Source organism: Nothobranchius furzeri, chromosome 12 (assembly GCF_043380555.1).
Source record: "Nothobranchius furzeri strain GRZ-AD chromosome 12, NfurGRZ-RIMD1, whole genome shotgun sequence".
NCBI classification, from domain to species: Eukaryota; Metazoa; Chordata; class Actinopteri; order Cyprinodontiformes; family Nothobranchiidae; genus Nothobranchius; species Nothobranchius furzeri.
The window spans coordinates 30,557,433-30,576,152 of record NC_091752.1 but is presented as its reverse complement, the minus strand read 5'-3'; the positions used below and the strand labels follow the sequence as shown (position 1 = coordinate 30,576,152).

Genomic DNA, 18,720 nt, shown 5'->3' with positions numbered 1-18,720 from the left:
AGTTCTGCAACACTATTGGCTGTTAAAATGTGTAAATAGGCCCATTTATCTGGCCTCCTAGAACAACATGTGAAAGGTTAAAAAAAAAGATTTTGCAGTTGCTTTCTAAATTTGGGGCTCTGGGGTTAAATAATGGAAGGAGGAGACATCCATAAATTAGGGTTTCATTATAACCATTAGCCAAGCAACATGCATATATTGTAGTCATTCATTTCCTTTCCACAAACAGAGTAGAAAAAGATGCTCTAACTATATGTTTTTCTAATTTTTCTCTCACTTCACATGCTGGTGCAGAATCTAAATCTATTTTTCAACGTGTTGGTTCTTTAATCAGTTCACACAGTGAATGTTTGAGTGTGTTTTTTTAAAGCATGCATTAATGTGTCAAACTAAAACACGGCATCCTGATTGCGAGTCACACAAAGCGACACCTTGTTGAGCTTAGAGAAGTCGAGGAGGTCGGGTCTGTGTCTGTGAATCAGGGCACAGAAAGCCAGGCCGTCCTTCCAGCTTCAGCATCCAATAAGCAGAGAGAACCAACATGTCAATTCAAGAGGTGGGGCTTCTGGAGTCAGTTTAGCAGCGTTTCCTCAAAAGCATTTTATCTATGGATGCTTCACGGTGAGCTGTGATGATGTCTGACCTGGAATCTCCTAACACTCACCTAACATGGAAGTTTTGGACATTAACGTTCCTGTAGGGGGCAGTCTTTCTTTGACACCACAGCAGAAGGCCTTCCTTAGCAGATGTTTCTGATGAGAAAAGAATTCACTCACATTTAAACACAATTTCCTTTTTTTTTTACACATTAGATATAAATCATCTGCATCTGTGAATGTTTATGTTTGTGTAAATAATGATTTTATAATAAAGATAAATAGAACGCCTCAGCACTGTAATGTGTCCCCAGTCAGATTGTGCTGCAGGCAGGATATTGCTGAATACTTCAGAGCTTCAACTAAAACCAGAGACAAGAAGTTTAATGAGATTCCCATCTTTAGATTAATTAATTTTAGAAAGGACACATTTTAAAAACACTCATAATTGGAGATATGGAGAACATAGGACCTGATGTAAGCCTGGTCCAAACCTGTTTAACACCATTGACACAGTTAATGTTTGCATTCTTTAATCTAAGCAGATTCCCTACTTTGTGACTGATCATCTCACCTTCCACAGAGATGTCTTGAATAGCAAAGCGGAGGATGATGGTCCAAATCATCCCAAGAGTCATCTTTACATTCCCATCGACGATCTCTGAAACACAAAACAGTCATGATTATTTGACATAATAATATTGATTGATTTTCTGAAAAAACATGTGATTAAGTATGTTTTTCACTTGTTTGTTCAATACACTTGGAGTGGTCTAAAGTAGGAATGAATGCCTTGTATAGCGTACTCTAGTTTCAGAAACAAGAAAATTGCCACATCAGCGATGAGTTTCAGATGACAGGATTGGTGTCCTGTTTCCTGATGTTTGAACATCTCACCTCTTATTGGCTAACAGCAACTCAAATCCACCACTGGCTCTGTTTGCTTTGCGATGTTAATGCTAACGGGTAGCTTCTACTAGCCGAGACGTTTCCTGGTCTTTAAACCAAGAACAAACTTCCCCGTTGCGAATTAAGATGGATGCGTCCATGAATGTTAAGTGACAGTGTGATGTAGATTTGTCAGGTTTTTCAAGTCCTAGCACTTCATCGTCTATTTTCTATCAGAAGCTAATGCGGAAGATAGGTGTAGGAGACTATTTTCATGTTCAGTCCACATGAAAAACTCAAGAGTGACCGATTATAATCAAAATAATAATTTAAAAGTGCTTTTTCAGTGAACCACACCTTAAAGTTGTAATAGTTCTAGGGTGGATACAAAACATGTTCATGAGGTCCTTTGCACTAAATCCATCTTATATTAAAAAAAAATCAGTGCTTTCAGGGCTTTGTCACTTTAAAAAGGCAAGTTGAATGTGGCCACACCCACCTATCGCTTGCTGAGGCTGCAATAAGCTGAGAAGCTTTAATACCTGGGAGGGGTTTGAAGTAGAGCCGCTGCTCCTCTTGCACTTTACAGGTGATTCTATTGTACTTACCCCATTTGTGTCATCACAAACAGGGACTCTTTGAAACGGCGTGTTTTAGGCATAAACATGAAAATAGAGGCAAGCTACTGAGCAATGGAGTGCATAAAAGCGTTGTCGTCATATTGGGCTGGTTCCCCACTCTCCAAAGCCAGCTGGAGTTAACACAGATTGGGCAACTATGCCTGTTTGTGTACAGCCTACAGTTTTTTAAAAACAGTTCACGTGGGATTTTTCAAGCCTACCTGCTGGGATTTTATAATTTAATTTTAAAAAATGTATTCTATTTAAATTCTATTTATGTTTTATTTATCATGCCAAACTGCATGTCTGATTTTGTGGAAGAAAGGCATCATAAATTTTTGTTGGGTAAATGCTTTCGTCAATAGAAATAAATGCATTTGGGGCAAATGGAGAACCATCCAAGAGGGCAACCCACTGCTATGCTAGCTTCAATAGGCAGGGCCAATCCACGTCACAACTGCATATGTGATGTCAGTAGTTTCAGGCACATAATTCCTAAAACCAAACACTGACAGAAAACAGTGGAGTGTTTATAGAGGCAGTAGACCCATATGACAATACAAAATGGTGAAAAAGGTCAGTTTTGCTTAATATGTTCCCTTTAATACAAGAAGTGGTTGGATACCTTCGGCACCAATGGAGACCAGTTTCACTCCTTTACTTGTGATAAACTCCAGCGCTTTGTTGACATTAGCAATCTTATGAAACCGCATCTTCCCTCGGTCTGGTTTAGGTAGCCTCTCTCCTGCAAACAGGCATAAACATGAATATAGAGACAAGCTACTGAGGAAGGTATCTGATGTCACACGGGGGAAATGACAGCTGCATAGAAACAATATATATAAACATAATCATTTTGTGTGCAAACCTGAGATGACCTCCAGGAGCAGCATTAGCTTTAATCCATTCCTGAAGTCATCCTCAATGTTTTCAATCTGAGTGCCAGCCTTCCGCAGGTGGGAGTTACACCAAGCTGTAAATGTCTAAAAACAGAGATTCAATGGGGTTTGATCAAATGGAGGACAGAAAAATAAGAAAAATAATCATTTGTAGCGTTTTAAAGGTCAACACTTTACTCCTATTTTTCATTTGCATTCATCTCTAGTGAGAATAAATGCCTTGTAAGTCGTCTGGAGAAAACAAGCTCCAGCGCACCTGTTTGAGGACGTATAAAGCCAGGCGGACACTGTGTGACTTTTTCACTCGTAGCACTCAGCTTCAGCTCAAACTGTACGACTTCCTCGCAGGGCAGATCTCACGAGTCATGCGCTCACACTGCACGACCCAGTTCTCTGATGCGACCTGACTGCTCACACTGTAAGTCTGGTAGCAACACGTTGGCCCTAAAAACATGCTAAAAATAGCAGTTTTTACTCAACACGTCAGACTTTTTTGTCTTGCCTGTTGTCCTTCGGGAGTGCTGCAGGAGGACACACAGGGATTTATGGGGGTTGGATGAGGAAAACGAAATAAAGAAAGTAAATCTGTGTTTTGTGATCAGGTTAATTTGACATGAACACGACAAACACGCCTTCTTGACAATCTTTGTGAGTAAAAAAACGTGTAGAAATTAAAACGAACAGCGTGTGTTATTAGGGGAATAGCGGGCAAGCGGTGCTGATGCATGATTGCGCATGTGCCGTGAGCGGTTCTGATACATTTTGGGTCGCAGCTGCTCGCAGCGCCGCTTCAACAGTGCGATACCCTCACGAGGGACGAGCGAAATATTAAACACGCCAGAAGTCCGTGCAAGCTCACGATTGCTGATCGGTAGCTGGTCACCTGGTGTTAATCGCCTCTCGTAACCCCCTGTACACTACACAACGCTCGGCGCAAAACTCGCCCCGATCTCGTGGATTCTCGCATGAGTGGAAAATCGGCTCAAAAAAGTGAAAAAGTCGCACAGTGCTTTAGTCAGCTGGAGGAGAAAATACCTTCAGAAATCAGGATATGGAGTCTTATTTCCTGATATTCAAACATCTTGCCTCTGATTGGCTAACAGCTACATGACTACCACTGACTGTTCGCTTTGCAACATTGATGTTTTATCCCCACAAATAACACAAGCCTGAAGGAGTGTTGCAGAGTTGCCAATGCTAACAGTTTGCTTCAACTATATTAAATGTTCTCTGCTGTCTCCTGGTCTTTAGACCAACAACAGCCTTCACCGTTATGAGTCAATTTGAGTGAGCCCATGAATGTTATGTGACAGTGTGATGTAGATCTGTCAGGCTTTTCAAATGCTGGAGTTCACCATCTATTTTCTGTCAGAGGCTAATGCAGGAGATAGGTGTAGGAGACTATCTTCATGTTCAACCTGCATGAAAAACTCAAAGTGACTGATTATAATCAGAAATAACAATTAAAAAATGTTTTTCAGTAAAGTTGATGGAAAAAGTCATAGGCAAAAAAAATTGTAACAGGGATCTTTTTAGCATATAGTCACACATCTTCACTCATTTCAGTTCATCAGGCTTGTTTCACATCAGCATTTTAAAAAATGAGCCCTAAAATTTATAACACTTGAACCTAAAGTATATCTTAAATAATATGTTAAATATAAATAAACTGTATTAACTGGCCAGTTTATTCCTTCAGCACCATCATGCTTGAGTCCAGTTTCCACTTTTTCTACATTAGCCCTGCAGCCATCACCAGTCAGAAAAATGTATTCTATGTAAAGACGTGAAATACTGTAAATCAAGTGAAGACGGGATCATTATCTTTCCCCTGTTTTTGTAAAGTCTCTCAATAGCCATCATGGAGTTCTCAGACGCACATCATCGTACTGATGAAAGCCAGAAGCCAAGCATTCCAGCCGATATAGGGCGATAAATTTAGACCACCCTGCTGCGACTCACGATAAGAGGCGGAAAGGAAAAAACGTCAAAATATCTCACCGTCTCAACAAGAGTTAAAATATCACACAGGCACAGAATTAATTTTCCTCTTGCGTCACCTTCTATCACTATTTTGCCACTTATAACGTGACATGCTCATGCACTTCAGCTGGGTGGAGATATCTCTGTCGCAGAATCTCGTTCATACAGGCCACTTTTATTACAACGCTGTGGTATGAAGACAGAGAGGGATGAATAGATGACAAGAATATCAGAGATCTAATTTAAAATCATTTGAAGGACATGCAACCAGGATGAATAAACTGTTCTTGTCTGCTGTTAACAGTGTTAATGACATAAAAAGTTTAAATATTTCAATAACGCACAGCTAAAAATAAAGTTTATGTGTTGGTAAATGTGGCACAAAAAAAACAATTAGATGAGGCCACATCGTTTGATGCTCTTTAAAATTATTATTAAATTAGAATTTCAAATGAAAACATGTCCACATAGAAGATCTGTTATTGCAAGAATCAGCATTCAATGGTGGTGAGTTCAAAGACTAGGAAAAATATTAGATTTTGATTTGCTGCGTAGCAATTATGTGTTCATGTCTCTTGATGAATACATGTCTTACATTTGAGTTGTAAATGGGCAAATTACCAGTTAGAACAAAAACCCCTTATTTTGGCCGATTCCAAACTACAAACTTTTTTTTCAAATGCATCTCTCAAACAGTAATTTAGGATAGCAGCGCTTTATCCGCTTTGTGGGCCAATCGCGGCCCTCTATTCGTCTTGTGGGCGGGATGATGCAACAGAGTGGAACAAGATGGCGACAGCTAGTTTGAAACGGCTTTTAAATCTATTTTGGACTATTTGGACTTGGGCTTTTTTAGAATCAGGAGCAGATAGATGTGTTTAAGTAATTTTCTTAGAAAAAAAGATGTATTTTCACCTTCTTCAATTGCAGGCTGCCTCGTTTACCGACATTCCTTTGAAGTGAGTAGGCTACATCACGTTGTTCAATGTCCAGTAGCATGTGGATATCAAGCAGTAATAGAGAATATGTACATTTGTACCTGTCTGGAACCAATGTCTATTTTAAGTATTCCTATTAACTTAAAGTTTCGTGTTTTTATATGCATATACTGTATTAGACCCTCTACAGTTATAGCACCATCTCAAAATATGGTAGCTGTTTAGGGACATACAAGAGATAATGCTCTGTGTTTCACTTGATGTAACCTGAAAAAAACAGCAGGGGGCAGCAGTACGCCCTGGAAGTATGCAGTCTCCCAAACCAACAACGAAGAAGATAACAGATGCACAGTTGATCACAGAGATCGTGGCCCAACCCATTCCATTTGGAAGAATTTACATGCAAACATTTGTGTATTTTCCTTTCTTTTGGTGCACTTCAAAGGCCGACCACTAGTTGGCAGCAGTGTGCAATGGGTTTTGTTTCCACCACTGAAATGTAAATCCCTCTGTTATGGTTCAGATACCTCATGTTAAACACGTTAAATATAAGTTTGGACTGTTTATTGAATATTCCTACAATAAATTCAGTCTAAAAAAAATCGTTAATAACGTCTGACTGAACGTAAAACAATACATTGTGATGTATTATATCGTCTCCCCTTTATCGTGATACGTATCGTATTGCCAGAATCTCACCAATACACATCCCTACTAATGATGTACTTTAACGTTTTGCAAAGTGATTGTTTATGTGCCATAATGAAAAAAAAACATCATATTGGTATTAAACGAGAACAACACTTCAGCTTGTTTTACGACCTTGGTTTATAAGCCTCCCTGCTCCCAGTAGGACCGCACACGGGTGCCCAACTAGTCGCTCAAGCTGCTCCCTTGGATGCAGATGCAAAAACAGAATATTACCGGCTTTACAGTGAAGGGCTTCACATTCTGCACTGAGTGAGCCCCTTGGGGTGTATGTGACATTGTACTGGTGTCCTTTAGTTTAGAAAAAAAGACAGGCATGGCCTTCTGGTCCTCTACATTGGATTGAACCACAACTGCTCACTTTCCAGGTGGCCCCACCCTGCCCTGCACCACTGCCCAGTGACGATAAAACCTAAAAATATTTATGAATCACTTCCAGCGAGGACCAACCCTGCCACTAATGCCTCTGAGGCCTCACTAAGTCCGAGACTGACAGGATGTGGAGGAAAATGAAAAATGGTCAACTGGATGTTTAACATAGCGAAAAGACCACACATTGCTCCACAAATGTCTTGGGGATTGTCTTGTTTCTGCTCCTATAATAGTTGACAAGTACTACTGAAAAGAAATAAAGATCCAGCACAAATGTGGCTCTGTTAGGCACAAAATGGAGTTGGCCGATTGATTAAAGCAATACCATCAAGAGAAATTATACTGCTCATTGTGAAAATGTAGCACAAAGAGTAAAAGGCCAAAGGGAAGCACTCATCAGAAGATGACACCAGGTCTGATAATATAATAACGAATAATAGATTGACTGATATGGTTTTTTTCTGATGCCGATACTGATTACGATATATAAGAGGTCATGGTCAGCTGATGGCCGGTTTGTGCTGCTGATTTTACGGGCTGGTTTTTATTTGCTTATGCTTAAATGTCACATTTGGCCAGTGACTCTCTTTGATGTTGTTTTATGGTTGTATTTATTGATTTTTTTAATCTGTTTGTAATGTTCTTTTACTGTTTGTTATGATGATGTCATGCAGCACTTTGGTCGTCTCTCGTGCGGTTTTTATATGTGCTACTGAAATAAAATGGCATTGTACATATAACAACAGTAGATGCACAACATTTCTGAACTTGAATCTGAAAAATCAAACATTTAACCAAAGTTGATGAAAGAAATCAAGAAACTGACCAAATATCAAATGAACAAAACAGGTAAATATCCAGTACCCATAACATTTCATTAAGCAGATGTTTTCCAGGGATGTAAATATACATTTAATCACATTCTGCATCAGCATCGGGCTGTCCGCAGATGTGCCAGACTTTAAATCGGCTCTGCTGAAGAGGTATATAGGCTGATGCTGATATTAAAATAAAATAGTTAAAATATTGGTCCGATTTATTGGCCAACCGAAGTATCGCTTTTCCCTACACTCTCAAACGATTCAGGAGAGTAAAGGTGAACTCACTGGCCTTGTAGGTGGCTTGTGTTACACAAATACACATATTGTCATCCTGAGGGTTATGGAGGACATGCTGGCCTGGAGTTTGAGGCTCAAGCCAACTTTTAAAGCCCTAAAAACCAACTGACAATAAATGAGGCTATATTGAGTTGAGCTGGCCTGGTGCTGGTACAATATTTCTGCGTGGTTTCTATAAACAAAAGAATTCCGCACCAAGGACACTGGATTAACCCCACTATAATGCCTTTTGGTGCCCCAGGTTAAATTTAGATGCAGCGTCCATTCTGATCCCCGGAGCGTCATCGTGTGTTGGAGGCATCTGTTGACAGCTCGCATTCCGCACGTATCAGTGGAGAGGCAGCGGTCTGCGGAGACGCAGCTATTGTTGGCAGTACCCGCCACATCCGTTCATCAAGCTGCTCTCCTCGGACACCAGCTGTGTCAAGTCTGCATCACGTAAAAGGACCAGACCGGAAGATGACTTCAAAGTAAAACTCCAACTGAAGAGCATTTGATGGGCAAATGCCTGAAGAGCATACGATGTGGCAAAAACCTGAAGACTCTGATACTTTCTAAGAGCTGAAAGAGGCCATGGGCAGACATGCAGACACGTATCTTAGTTGTTGTAGGTCTACAACAATACATTGGCAATTTTTTTGTAAATTATCATTAGTTGTCCAACTGTTACATGTGATTGTTTAATGTACCAAATGATTTTTTTTTTTCATTTTGTTTGTGAGTCTTTATATAATTATATTGCATCACTGTTTTGTTTCTCTGATTATTTTGTGATGCCACCTGTCACCTTATTTACACCTGTTAGAAGCCGTTCTAATTAAAATGTTGCCATTTTCTCATTTTGGCTGTTTTCTTGTTCTTTAGTATCTCATTTGAGGCCGAGTCGGTGAAGTGTTATTTGGTATTTTAAATAAGGACACTTGTGGTTGAAGTTTTCAACGTTTACTTATTCAGCCAGCAACACACATACAACAGCGACCGTCGTTGCCCGGCAACCCGACCCCTTATGTATCACTCCGCGCTGTGCGCTTCCTATAGTAAAATAGACCCAATTACAACATCTCCCTGTCAGCAAAGATATATTCACATTTCACATTTTACTTGAATTGTCTGTATAATAGAGTGCAAGAAATAAGTAGATACAATCTGCTGAAACTGGGATTGGAAAACATCTCCTAGTGATGAACAAGATTAGCTGGCTAGAGCATTTCAAACAAAGTCATTATAGTGGTCTGGTCTGCTTATGACTCTGCCACATCTGGTGCGTGTTTGTAACATGCTTTTGTCTGCTTCAAGGTTTTTTCTTCTTCAAGTTGGGGAATGGTGTCTGTTACTTGGTCAGTTTTGTGTTTAACTGATACGGTCAAATGCTGTCGCTCCCCTGGGTTGGTCTCCGTGGTGTTTGACTCCATGTCAGTCCCTTGGTGTGGTCTGAACAGCTCCCGCAGATGCCTCCTGCAGCGTCTGACCTGATTTCCATTTGGAGTTTGTACTATGTAACTCCTTGGCTTGCTCCACTTCTTTACAATGGTCGCTGGGTAGCATGTTTTCCTTTCTGGGCGTAGTACAGTCACGTGTTGTCCAGGATGGAGTGGTAGAAGTTCCCTGCCGCTGGTTTTGTCATGCTGTTCTTTCATGTTTGTGGATCTTTGTTCCAGTTGTAACCCGTGTTCCTCCTTCCCAGGCCAAGATCGACTTGGCAGCAAGGTGGTGATTGGTCTTCCGAAGAGTAGCTCTGCAGGTGATGGCAGTTTGCTGTCGATAGGTGTCGCTCTAATCTGCAATAATGCAATCTGCAGATTTCCACCGTGTTCTAGTACCTTCTTCACTGTAGATTTAATGCGCCTCGCATGTCTCTCCACAAATCCATTACTTTTCGCATAGTGTGGTGAACTTGTGATGTGCTTTATTCCCCAGTTTTTTGTAAATTCCTGAAATGGCTGTCCTGTGTACTGTGGACTGTTGTCTGTCAGGATTTCATCAGGACGCCCAAACATTGACATGCATGTTTCCATTTTTTGTGCGATAGCTCTACTAGATGCTCTGTGTATTTCATCAAGCACAGGGTATTTGGAATATCGGTCCACAGTCAGTAAAAAGTGGCAGCCATTTACTTCAAACATATCTGATGCTAGTGATTGCCACACCTTTGTTGGTACTTTGTGTGGGTGCAGAGGTTCTTTTGCAGGTGCATACTGGTGTTCTGCACATACTCTACAGGATCTGCATGTTTACTCTATGTCCTCTTTGATTCTCACCCAGTAGACACTCTCTTGCAAGTTTGCATGTTTTCTCTAGTCCTTGGTGACTTGCATGTATCTGTTCCAGGATGTTCTTGGTCATAGAGTCTGGAATAATAATCTGTCTGCCTTTGAATATTACTCCTGCCTCCATTGCAAGTTCATCTCTGAAAGGCCAGAAGGCACGCAGATCTTTGGGCGCATCTGTCATTTTCTCAGGCCAACCCTGGTAGATCACTTCCATTAGGGCATTTAATTTGAGGTCTTTGTTAGTTTTCCTCAAGTAGGATGCTCTGTTCTTCTGGTGAAAATTTTATAAGTGCCACAGTGTGCATCTCAGGGTCTTCTGTTTCTAGGGCTATTCCATCTATGCGTTCATCTAGCTCTATTTCCTTCCTGTTTTTGGGGTTTGGCATCCTGCTGAGTGTATCTGCTAGGATCATCTGTGGTCCCGGCCTATACATAATCTCAAAATTGTACCCCTGTATTTGAAACTAGCATGCATTGTAGTCTGGGTGGCGCAGGATGAAGTGGTTTTCTGCATATAGTAACAAGCGGCTTGTGATCCGTTATCACAAATGACTTCCCATTTAAATAGGTGTGATAATGCTGTATGCCATACACAATGGCTAGCATCTCTTGTTCAATGTTGCTGTATCTCGATTGCGTTTCTGTGAGTGTTTTGGATACAAAAGCTATAGGCTTGTTGTTTTGCACTAGGGCCACGCCCAAGCCTTTCAGTGACGCATCTACTTCGAATGTCAGGGTCACTTTGAGATTGTAGTATATTAGACATGCATTCTCTGTGATCATAGCCTTTAGCTCATCAAAGCATTTCTGGTAGTTGTGGTCCCAACACCATATTGTATCTTTTCTTTGAAGACACTTCAGTGTGTGCACTTTGTCGGTAAACTTGGAAATACAGGGTGACAGGTACGTCAGCATCCCTATAAATCTGTGTAGCTCATCTTTGTTCTTTGGATTTGGCATTTCTTGGATGTCCCGGATTTTTGCTGGATCTGGTCTAATGCCGTTAGCTGTGTAGTGATTTCCAAAGAATGAGATCTGAGTTTCTTTTATGGTGCATTTATCACTGTTGAACACCAACCCTGTCTTTGCAGCACGTTCCATCAGTTTGATCAGGTTCTTGTCGTGTTCTTCCTCTCACTTCCCACAGACAGCGATATCATCAGCTATGCTGACTACACCCTCCAGCCCCTCGAGGATTTGGTCCATTCTGGCCTGAAAGATATCTTGAGACACACTTAATCCGAAAGGTAGGCGTGTGGGGTGCGAAACATGGTTAGGAGTTGTGATTCTGGGTCCAGGTGGACTGACCAATTTCCTGCCTTAGCATCCAGTTAGCTGAATATTGTAGCATTAGTAAACTTTGGGTTGAGTTCCTCCACTGTTGGAATCTTGTGTGGGCATCTTTTCAGGCTGTTGTTGAGCTTTTGGGGGTCTAGGCACACCTGGAGTGTACCGTCCTTTTTTGTGCTGTACGCTAAGCTGGAGCACCAATCCGTGTGTCCTTCTAAGCGCTTCATGATTTTTATCTTGAGAGGCGCTATAGAAATGATATTTTCTTCTTTTCTTCTTCTTCTTCAACTTAGCGTAACACACCCTGCTCCACGAGGTCATTCAGTTCCTTTTGAAGCTTGTCTTTAATGTGGATGCTGCATTTACGTGGTGGGTCTTGGAACGGTTCAGCATCTTCTTTCAGTAGAGTCTGGCGGTTCCACTGAAATGACCAATTTTGTCAAATTGGTCAGGGTATGTTTGCTTCAGATACTTTATTGTGGATATTTGTATAGGTGAATTGGATCTCTTTGGCTTCTCAGAGTCGTTTTGGCTGCTTATCGAGTCCACATTCACTGTGACAAGCTTCAGCGATTCACATGTAGGCAGTTCTACAATCGCTGGTCCAGGTACATCCACAACGTAAAACATGGCTCTGACTCACTCTGAATCCTTCGACTGACATGGGATGTCTATTTTTCCGAATCATTGAATTCTATGACCACTGTAAGCAGATAGTTTTGTATTGCTCTCTTGTAGCCTGTTCATAGCTTGGCAGCTGTTCCCGTACATTTGTTTGAATGTGCGCAGTGGAAGGGTGTTGCCTGATGCTCCCGTGTCAATCTTTAGACAGAATGTGTGTCCATTATCAGGCAAACCCGGTGGTCTTACATTTAGCACTGTGTATGCTTCTTCCCTGGGCTGTTTAGTTTCAACACTGTGCAGACACTTTTCACTAATCGTAACTGAGTAAAACTGTTTTGATACATTTCCTCTTCTCCTAGTTCACTTGTGCGTATAGTGTCAAAGTTGGGGTTCTTTGCCTTAATGTGGTCGTTTCTGTGTGGTTGGTGCTGATGCTGGTCTTTATATTTGCCTCTATGCGGTTGAGCCTTGCTCCATTGGTGCTAGCTATGGTGTTTCTCTGGTATTTGTTTTTTCTGCAGCATTTTGCCCAGAGTCCTTTCATTCCACAGGCACGACGCTCATCATAGAATGCTGGACATTGACGTGGTTTGTGTTCTTTACAGTATTTCTGGCATATGTGCTCCTGTTTTTTATTTATAGCATCAACCTTTTCGTTTTGTGTCAGCCCAAGTTGTTGTATTTGCATATTTTCTGCTGTCAGGGCTTCGTGTCTCCTCCCCTCTGTTAATGTTTCGGCCAGAGAGCAACCTTGGGGCTTCCCATATACCGTAAATCCTCCAATACAGGCCGGTATTCAATTAAAAGCCGGGTCTCCAATTTTGGCCGGTGTCAAAGTCAGCGGAGGTAAATAATGGCCGGTCTCTTATTGTGGCCGGATGGAATGTGGAAACAAGCAAGTACGAGCGTCCCCAGCGGTAGGGTTATAGTTGATTTGTTGTAACGCTACAGACACGATCCTCTATCACGCTCCTACCACACAGAGTCATGGTGTCAGTTAACCATGCTAATTCAACCCGCTCCACAGAACACACATCACCTTCTCTGTGGCTTACATAACACTCACACAACACGCAAATCAGCACATAGGAACTAGCGGAACGATAGGAAACACATATAACACAATACCCAGAATGCACCTGGCTTACAACCCCAGCCAGGTCATTACACTATCAAGTTCAAAGAGAACGTGCTGATTATGCTGCAGAACACTCTGGAGAGCAGCAGTAGGGGTTGTATGAACTACAGTAATCCCTCGTTTATCGCGGTAGATGCGTTCCAGACCTGGCCGCGATAGGTGAAAATCCGCGAAGTAGGGACTCCCAGCATGCCCCTCGCGGGGATTCCCTTCACGTCGCACCTACGTCACAAACCGCGGCTATAAACGGAAGTCGCCTTTCCAGCTCACCACTCAGTCATCGTTTCTTCAGATTCACGATCAGAGTTTCCAACCTACCAATCAATCCAACGAACTATCAGCTCATAGTAAGTTATCTTACTTACTTCTGGAAAGCCCGGCATTTCCGTGTCACTTCGTTGACGCTCGAACGCTCGGGGGTTTCCTAGAGCAGCCGGCGTTTCACCGACGCTATCACTTCCGCGTCTGTGAAACCACGCTCCCTATTGAATTATCGTATGGTCACAATCTCTGTGATCAGCAACGCGCTGTGCCAGACCGTAGGTACTGACACGCGATCGTTCATGTCAGTTCATTTCCTTTAATGTTTTCTGTCTTTTTTTTTTGCGCCTGATGCGTTTCGCTGCATGCTGTGGAGCGGGGCGCTGCGGGCATCACCTTGTCCTCCGATGCACTGATCACTGATACGGCCGCCAAACAGCAAGCGCTCCGCAGTTTTTGCGGTCGGTAGATCTTTTAGAACTGCAGTTCAAAGGTAACTCATGAGGTGAATATATATGAACCCAGGCAGCAGTTTTTCTTTAGGATTGAGAGGAGATGCAGGAAGATAATAAACAGACAGGACAGAAAAATAGTCAAATAAAAAGTTAGTTTTTGTACCTGCTGGTTGCAACAAACAGACACCATTGAAGGTCATCAGAAGTGAGGAACAGAAAATGAAATAATTATTTTAATGTTTAGAGCAGCAGGAACTCAGAGAGGCTGCAGGCGCATCAGTGAGTTTGCGGCCGCTGCGCAGGGGGAGGGTGGAGAGGGCTGAAGCAGAAACTACCGTTGTTAAAAGAAATGTGTTTAACTTTGAAAATGTGGGCGCAATTTTAATTGTCAAAAACTCCAGCGAACCATTAGTTCATTTTGCTCAAATAGAAATAGAGGCCTGCCTCTAATACTGGCCCTCCTTCCAATAAAGGCCTGGAGCTTGATGAGCTTGAGTCAAATACAGGCCCGGGCCTGTATTAGAGGATTTACGGTAGCATATTTCTGAATGCTTCATGTGGTGTGCTGGCTATTATTAGCTCAATCAGGCGTTCGTTCAGCTCTTTCTCAGTGAACTGGCACTTCAATGCAAGCGTTCTTGCTCTTGTTACAAAATCATCAATACTTTCATCTGACCTTTGTCTGTATTGCATGAGGTGAAGACTGCAGATCCTGAAGTTCAAGTCCAGCTTTAGTTGTCCCTCAAAAAACGTCCACAGATTGGCAGGTACCTTCTTTTCATCATCAGTTAGCCCGGTAGCATTTAGCCTCTTTAGCCCCGATCTCCTATGTCCCGGCACATGGACATAATTTGGGGTGGGGGGGTGGGGGGGGGGGGCATATCCCCCCGCTTTTTCCAAAGTCAAGTTTTGACCCCTGCACTTTTTACCATCCAAAAACAATATTACGCAATATCAAATTGACACTGGTTGAGCTCTAGGACAAAGCAGAAAACAACCGTTTGAGTTGAAGCCTGTTTCCCATTAGAACATACTGGAAAGCCCCCCAGCAACACACAAACAACAGCGACCAATTAGGGATGGGTACCGAATTCGGTACTTTTTAAAGGTACCGACTGAATTCCATAGTACCGACCGAGCACCGATTCACGTCATTTCAAACGGTGCCTCGTTTCGGTACACGTCCATCATAACGAGAACTTGCCAAGACAGCTGCGCATGCGCAAGAGCGTTATGTTGTCGGTCGCTGAGAGCCAGTTGTAAACAGAGCAGCATGGTAGAAAGAACGCACGCTAAAGCTTGGGTTCTTTTCACTAAATGTGATGGGTAACTGGGTGATGATGAAACCAGCGACAACGATCTAAGTGAGACATCCTCATCTTAATCTGCTCCGGTAGGTAAATATAATAAGCTTGATATGTTAGCTTCCGTTTCGCTAATGGTGCGTTCGCTTTCTCCTCGGAACTCCGAATTCCCGACTAGAAGAACATGAACGTGCTCTAAAGTTTGGCTTCACTTTAGTAAATGTGACGGGTGATTGGGTGAAGACGAAACCAGTGACAACGATCTAAGTATGAGGCATCATTGTTTTAATCTGCTCCAGCAGCTAAATAAACTATTTAAGAAAACATTAGCTTGGTATGTTAGCTTCCATTGCTACCATTGTTATCAGCTAATGGTGCGTTCGCTTTCTCTTCGGAAATTCTAACTTCCCAGTAGGAAAAATCAAATGAAAAAAGACGGCAAAAGGAATGAAGATACACAGTAAATTTAGTTCACAGTAAAGATATTTGCTTCAGTTTAATTATCAGCTTATAAAACTACAAGGTCGATGTTAAAATACAAACAGTTGTATGTTATTTATCGTGATATATATCAAATATTGTTATATATTGAGAAAAATATATATTTAATTATAAAAGAGAATTAAAATAATAAACACTCAAAAGTATCGAAAATTGGTACCGTTAAGTACCGGTATCGATTCGTAGGTACCGGGAATTAGTACCGGATCGATTCAAATGTTAAAGGTACCCATCCCCATCGTTGCCCAGCAACCCGACCCCCCTTATGTATCACTCTGGGCTGTGCGCTTCCTATTGTAAAATAGACCCTATTACAACAGTTGTCTCACTTGGGAATTCTCGCTTTGCTGTATTTATGTTTAATTTGTATACAACACAAACCTCTCTTTTAGATCTGTTTAGGCACATTTATTGTTTTATAATTAATTGTATTACTTTATCCATGTGTCCTTGTTGTGGCATTTACTCACCTTGATCAGATAACTGTTGAGTAATTTCCCTACACTTACAATGGACAAAGACCATACTTGAAAGTTGGAAAACCTTCTACGCACATACCATATATAAAACTCCAAATGAAGAGTATATATATATATATATATATATATATATATATATATATATATATATATATATATATATATATATATAGCCAAATCGTTCATGGCGCGTTTTTTCTTTTGAAAAGCTACAAACCGGAAGTTATCCTAATTACGTACAAATAAACTTCAGCTTCACCATTTGCGCGTTAAATTATGCGGCTCGATTTATGAACTTTGCATTTTTGTAAAAAATAACTTACCTGTTTAAATTAATCTCAAAACAACAATATCGATGTTTTCATTGGCATGTATTAAATAAGAGCGAAGTTAGTTCCTGTGAGACTGACTAAACAAAGGGACATACTTTCCTCTGCTGTTGCTCCCAGGCAGGGTCCAGCAGCATGTCCCTGTCCCACTCGTCCTCCTGCATCATGTATTCTTCCTCCTCGTAGCCGTTATCATAGTGCACCGTCGTTTCCATCTGGGACATCATTTTTGCTTCTTTCTCTTCCCTCGAAGCTCTAAAATCGCGCTATCCTTTAAAACTTCAGTTTAAACTCTGATGGGGGGTAAGTTTCCTGACTCTCTCCTCCCAACCTGACAGACGCCTAGCCCGACTACGTGTCTGTCCCGATGAGCGAATAGCTGGATGAACAGTCCAGGACGGTCACATGGTGCCTTCATACCTTCCCCCAAACCCACCACCCCTCTCATCCCCACCACCACCACAAACAAGCGGCAACACAAATCTGTCAAACATCCAGTAATGTTTATTGAGTATAACAACAATAACGCCATATCAACTTTCTTGGGACACATAAATAAATGCCAAGCAAACTTTGACACCGTTTTTTTTTTAAAAAAAAGGATAAAGTTTGAACACAGACTGAAAAATGAAATCAACACAATACAGTGTGTGGAAATGGTGCTGCATAGGCTTTAATATTCACCGCCTGTTGTGTAACTTAAGGATTCTTGTCATTCAAAACACAACCAGCCCTCAGTGTGTGGTCGGATTTTCCAGCTCTTTGGAGTGTGACCCCCCCCTTACTGCCACAAGGCACCATCTCTGGGTTTTAATTCTAAATGGGGGAAGGCAAAATCCACCTACATATGTGAAATAAAGAAAATCCAGCGGACAATCAGTTTGGAAGACAAATAATTTTTCTTTCTCTCTACAAGGACTCCATCTCCCATGCCAAATCTCAGTATTACTCCGGTCTCATCTCGTCCAACTCCAGCAACACTAAAACATTATTTTCCATCATGAACAGCATTTTTCAGCCTCCCGACTCCTTACCCATCCATCTTTACTCTTCAGAAACCTGTAACTCTCTCCTTCAGTTTTTTAATGAGAAGGTCAATAGAATCCATCTCTCTTTACCTCATTCCTCCCCTCCCTCTCCTGATTTATTTGAACCCACCATTCCGTTCTCCTCCTTTGAACTTCCCCATCCCTCAGAAATATTAGATTACATCACCAAATCCAAACCTTCCACCTGTCAACTGGACCCTATTCCAACCGTTTTAGTTAAATCCTGCCTTTCTTCTCTGCTCCCTTTTATAACAGCCATTATTCATTCCTCACTATCCTCTGGTACGGTCCCATCCCTATTCAAATCCGCTTCAGTCAGCCCTATTCTAAAAAAACCTGGTTTAGATCCCAATGATTTCAATAACCTCCGTCCCATTTCCCATCTTCCCTTCATTTCCAAAGTCCTTGAGAAAACTGTTGCATCTCAGCTCCATTCACATCTCACCCGCAATAACCTTTATGAACAGTTTCAGTCTGGCTTCCGTCCCCACCACAGCACAGAAACAGCTCTCATCAAGATCACTAACGACCTACTCATTGCTGCTGATTCTGGTTTAATCTCTATTCTTATTCTCCTCGATCTGAGTGCGGCCTTTGACACCATTTCTCATCCCATCCTCCTTAATAGACTCTATTCCTTAGGCATCACTCACACCCCCCTCCGCTGGTTTCAATCTTACCTTACTGGCCGCACTCAGTTCATCCAGTTAAAATCCTTTACCTCAGAACCCTCCCCAGTCAAGTCAGGTGTGCCCCAGGGCTCTGTCCTGGGGCCCCTCCTCTTCATAGTATATCTCCTCCCTATCGGCAAAATCTTCCGCAAATTCAATATCCAGTTTCACTGCTTTGCAGATGACACCCAGCTCTACATTTCCAGTAAGCCCAACTCAACTCTCCC

At 41.8% G+C, this 18,720-nt stretch overlaps 1 protein-coding gene across 1 annotated transcript in view; it reads right to left on the bottom strand.

Moving 5' to 3' along the window:
• actn2b (actinin, alpha 2b) overlaps positions 1-17,133 on the bottom strand; it is a 32,168-nt gene extending 15,035 nt beyond the window's left edge. The window contains exons 1-6 of the mRNA XM_015944784.3: positions 16,872-17,133; positions 2,973-3,087; positions 2,730-2,849; positions 1,171-1,257; positions 665-752; positions 432-510 (exon numbers count right to left, since the gene is read on the bottom strand). Of these exons, the coding sequence (XP_015800270.3) occupies positions 432-510; positions 665-752; positions 1,171-1,257; positions 2,730-2,849; positions 2,973-3,087; positions 16,872-17,000 (618 nt within the window). The 5' untranslated portion in view covers positions 17,001-17,133. The remainder of the gene's footprint in view (positions 1-431; positions 511-664; positions 753-1,170; positions 1,258-2,729; positions 2,850-2,972; positions 3,088-16,871) is intronic.
• Between the last annotated feature and the right edge of the window lie 1,587 nt (positions 17,134-18,720).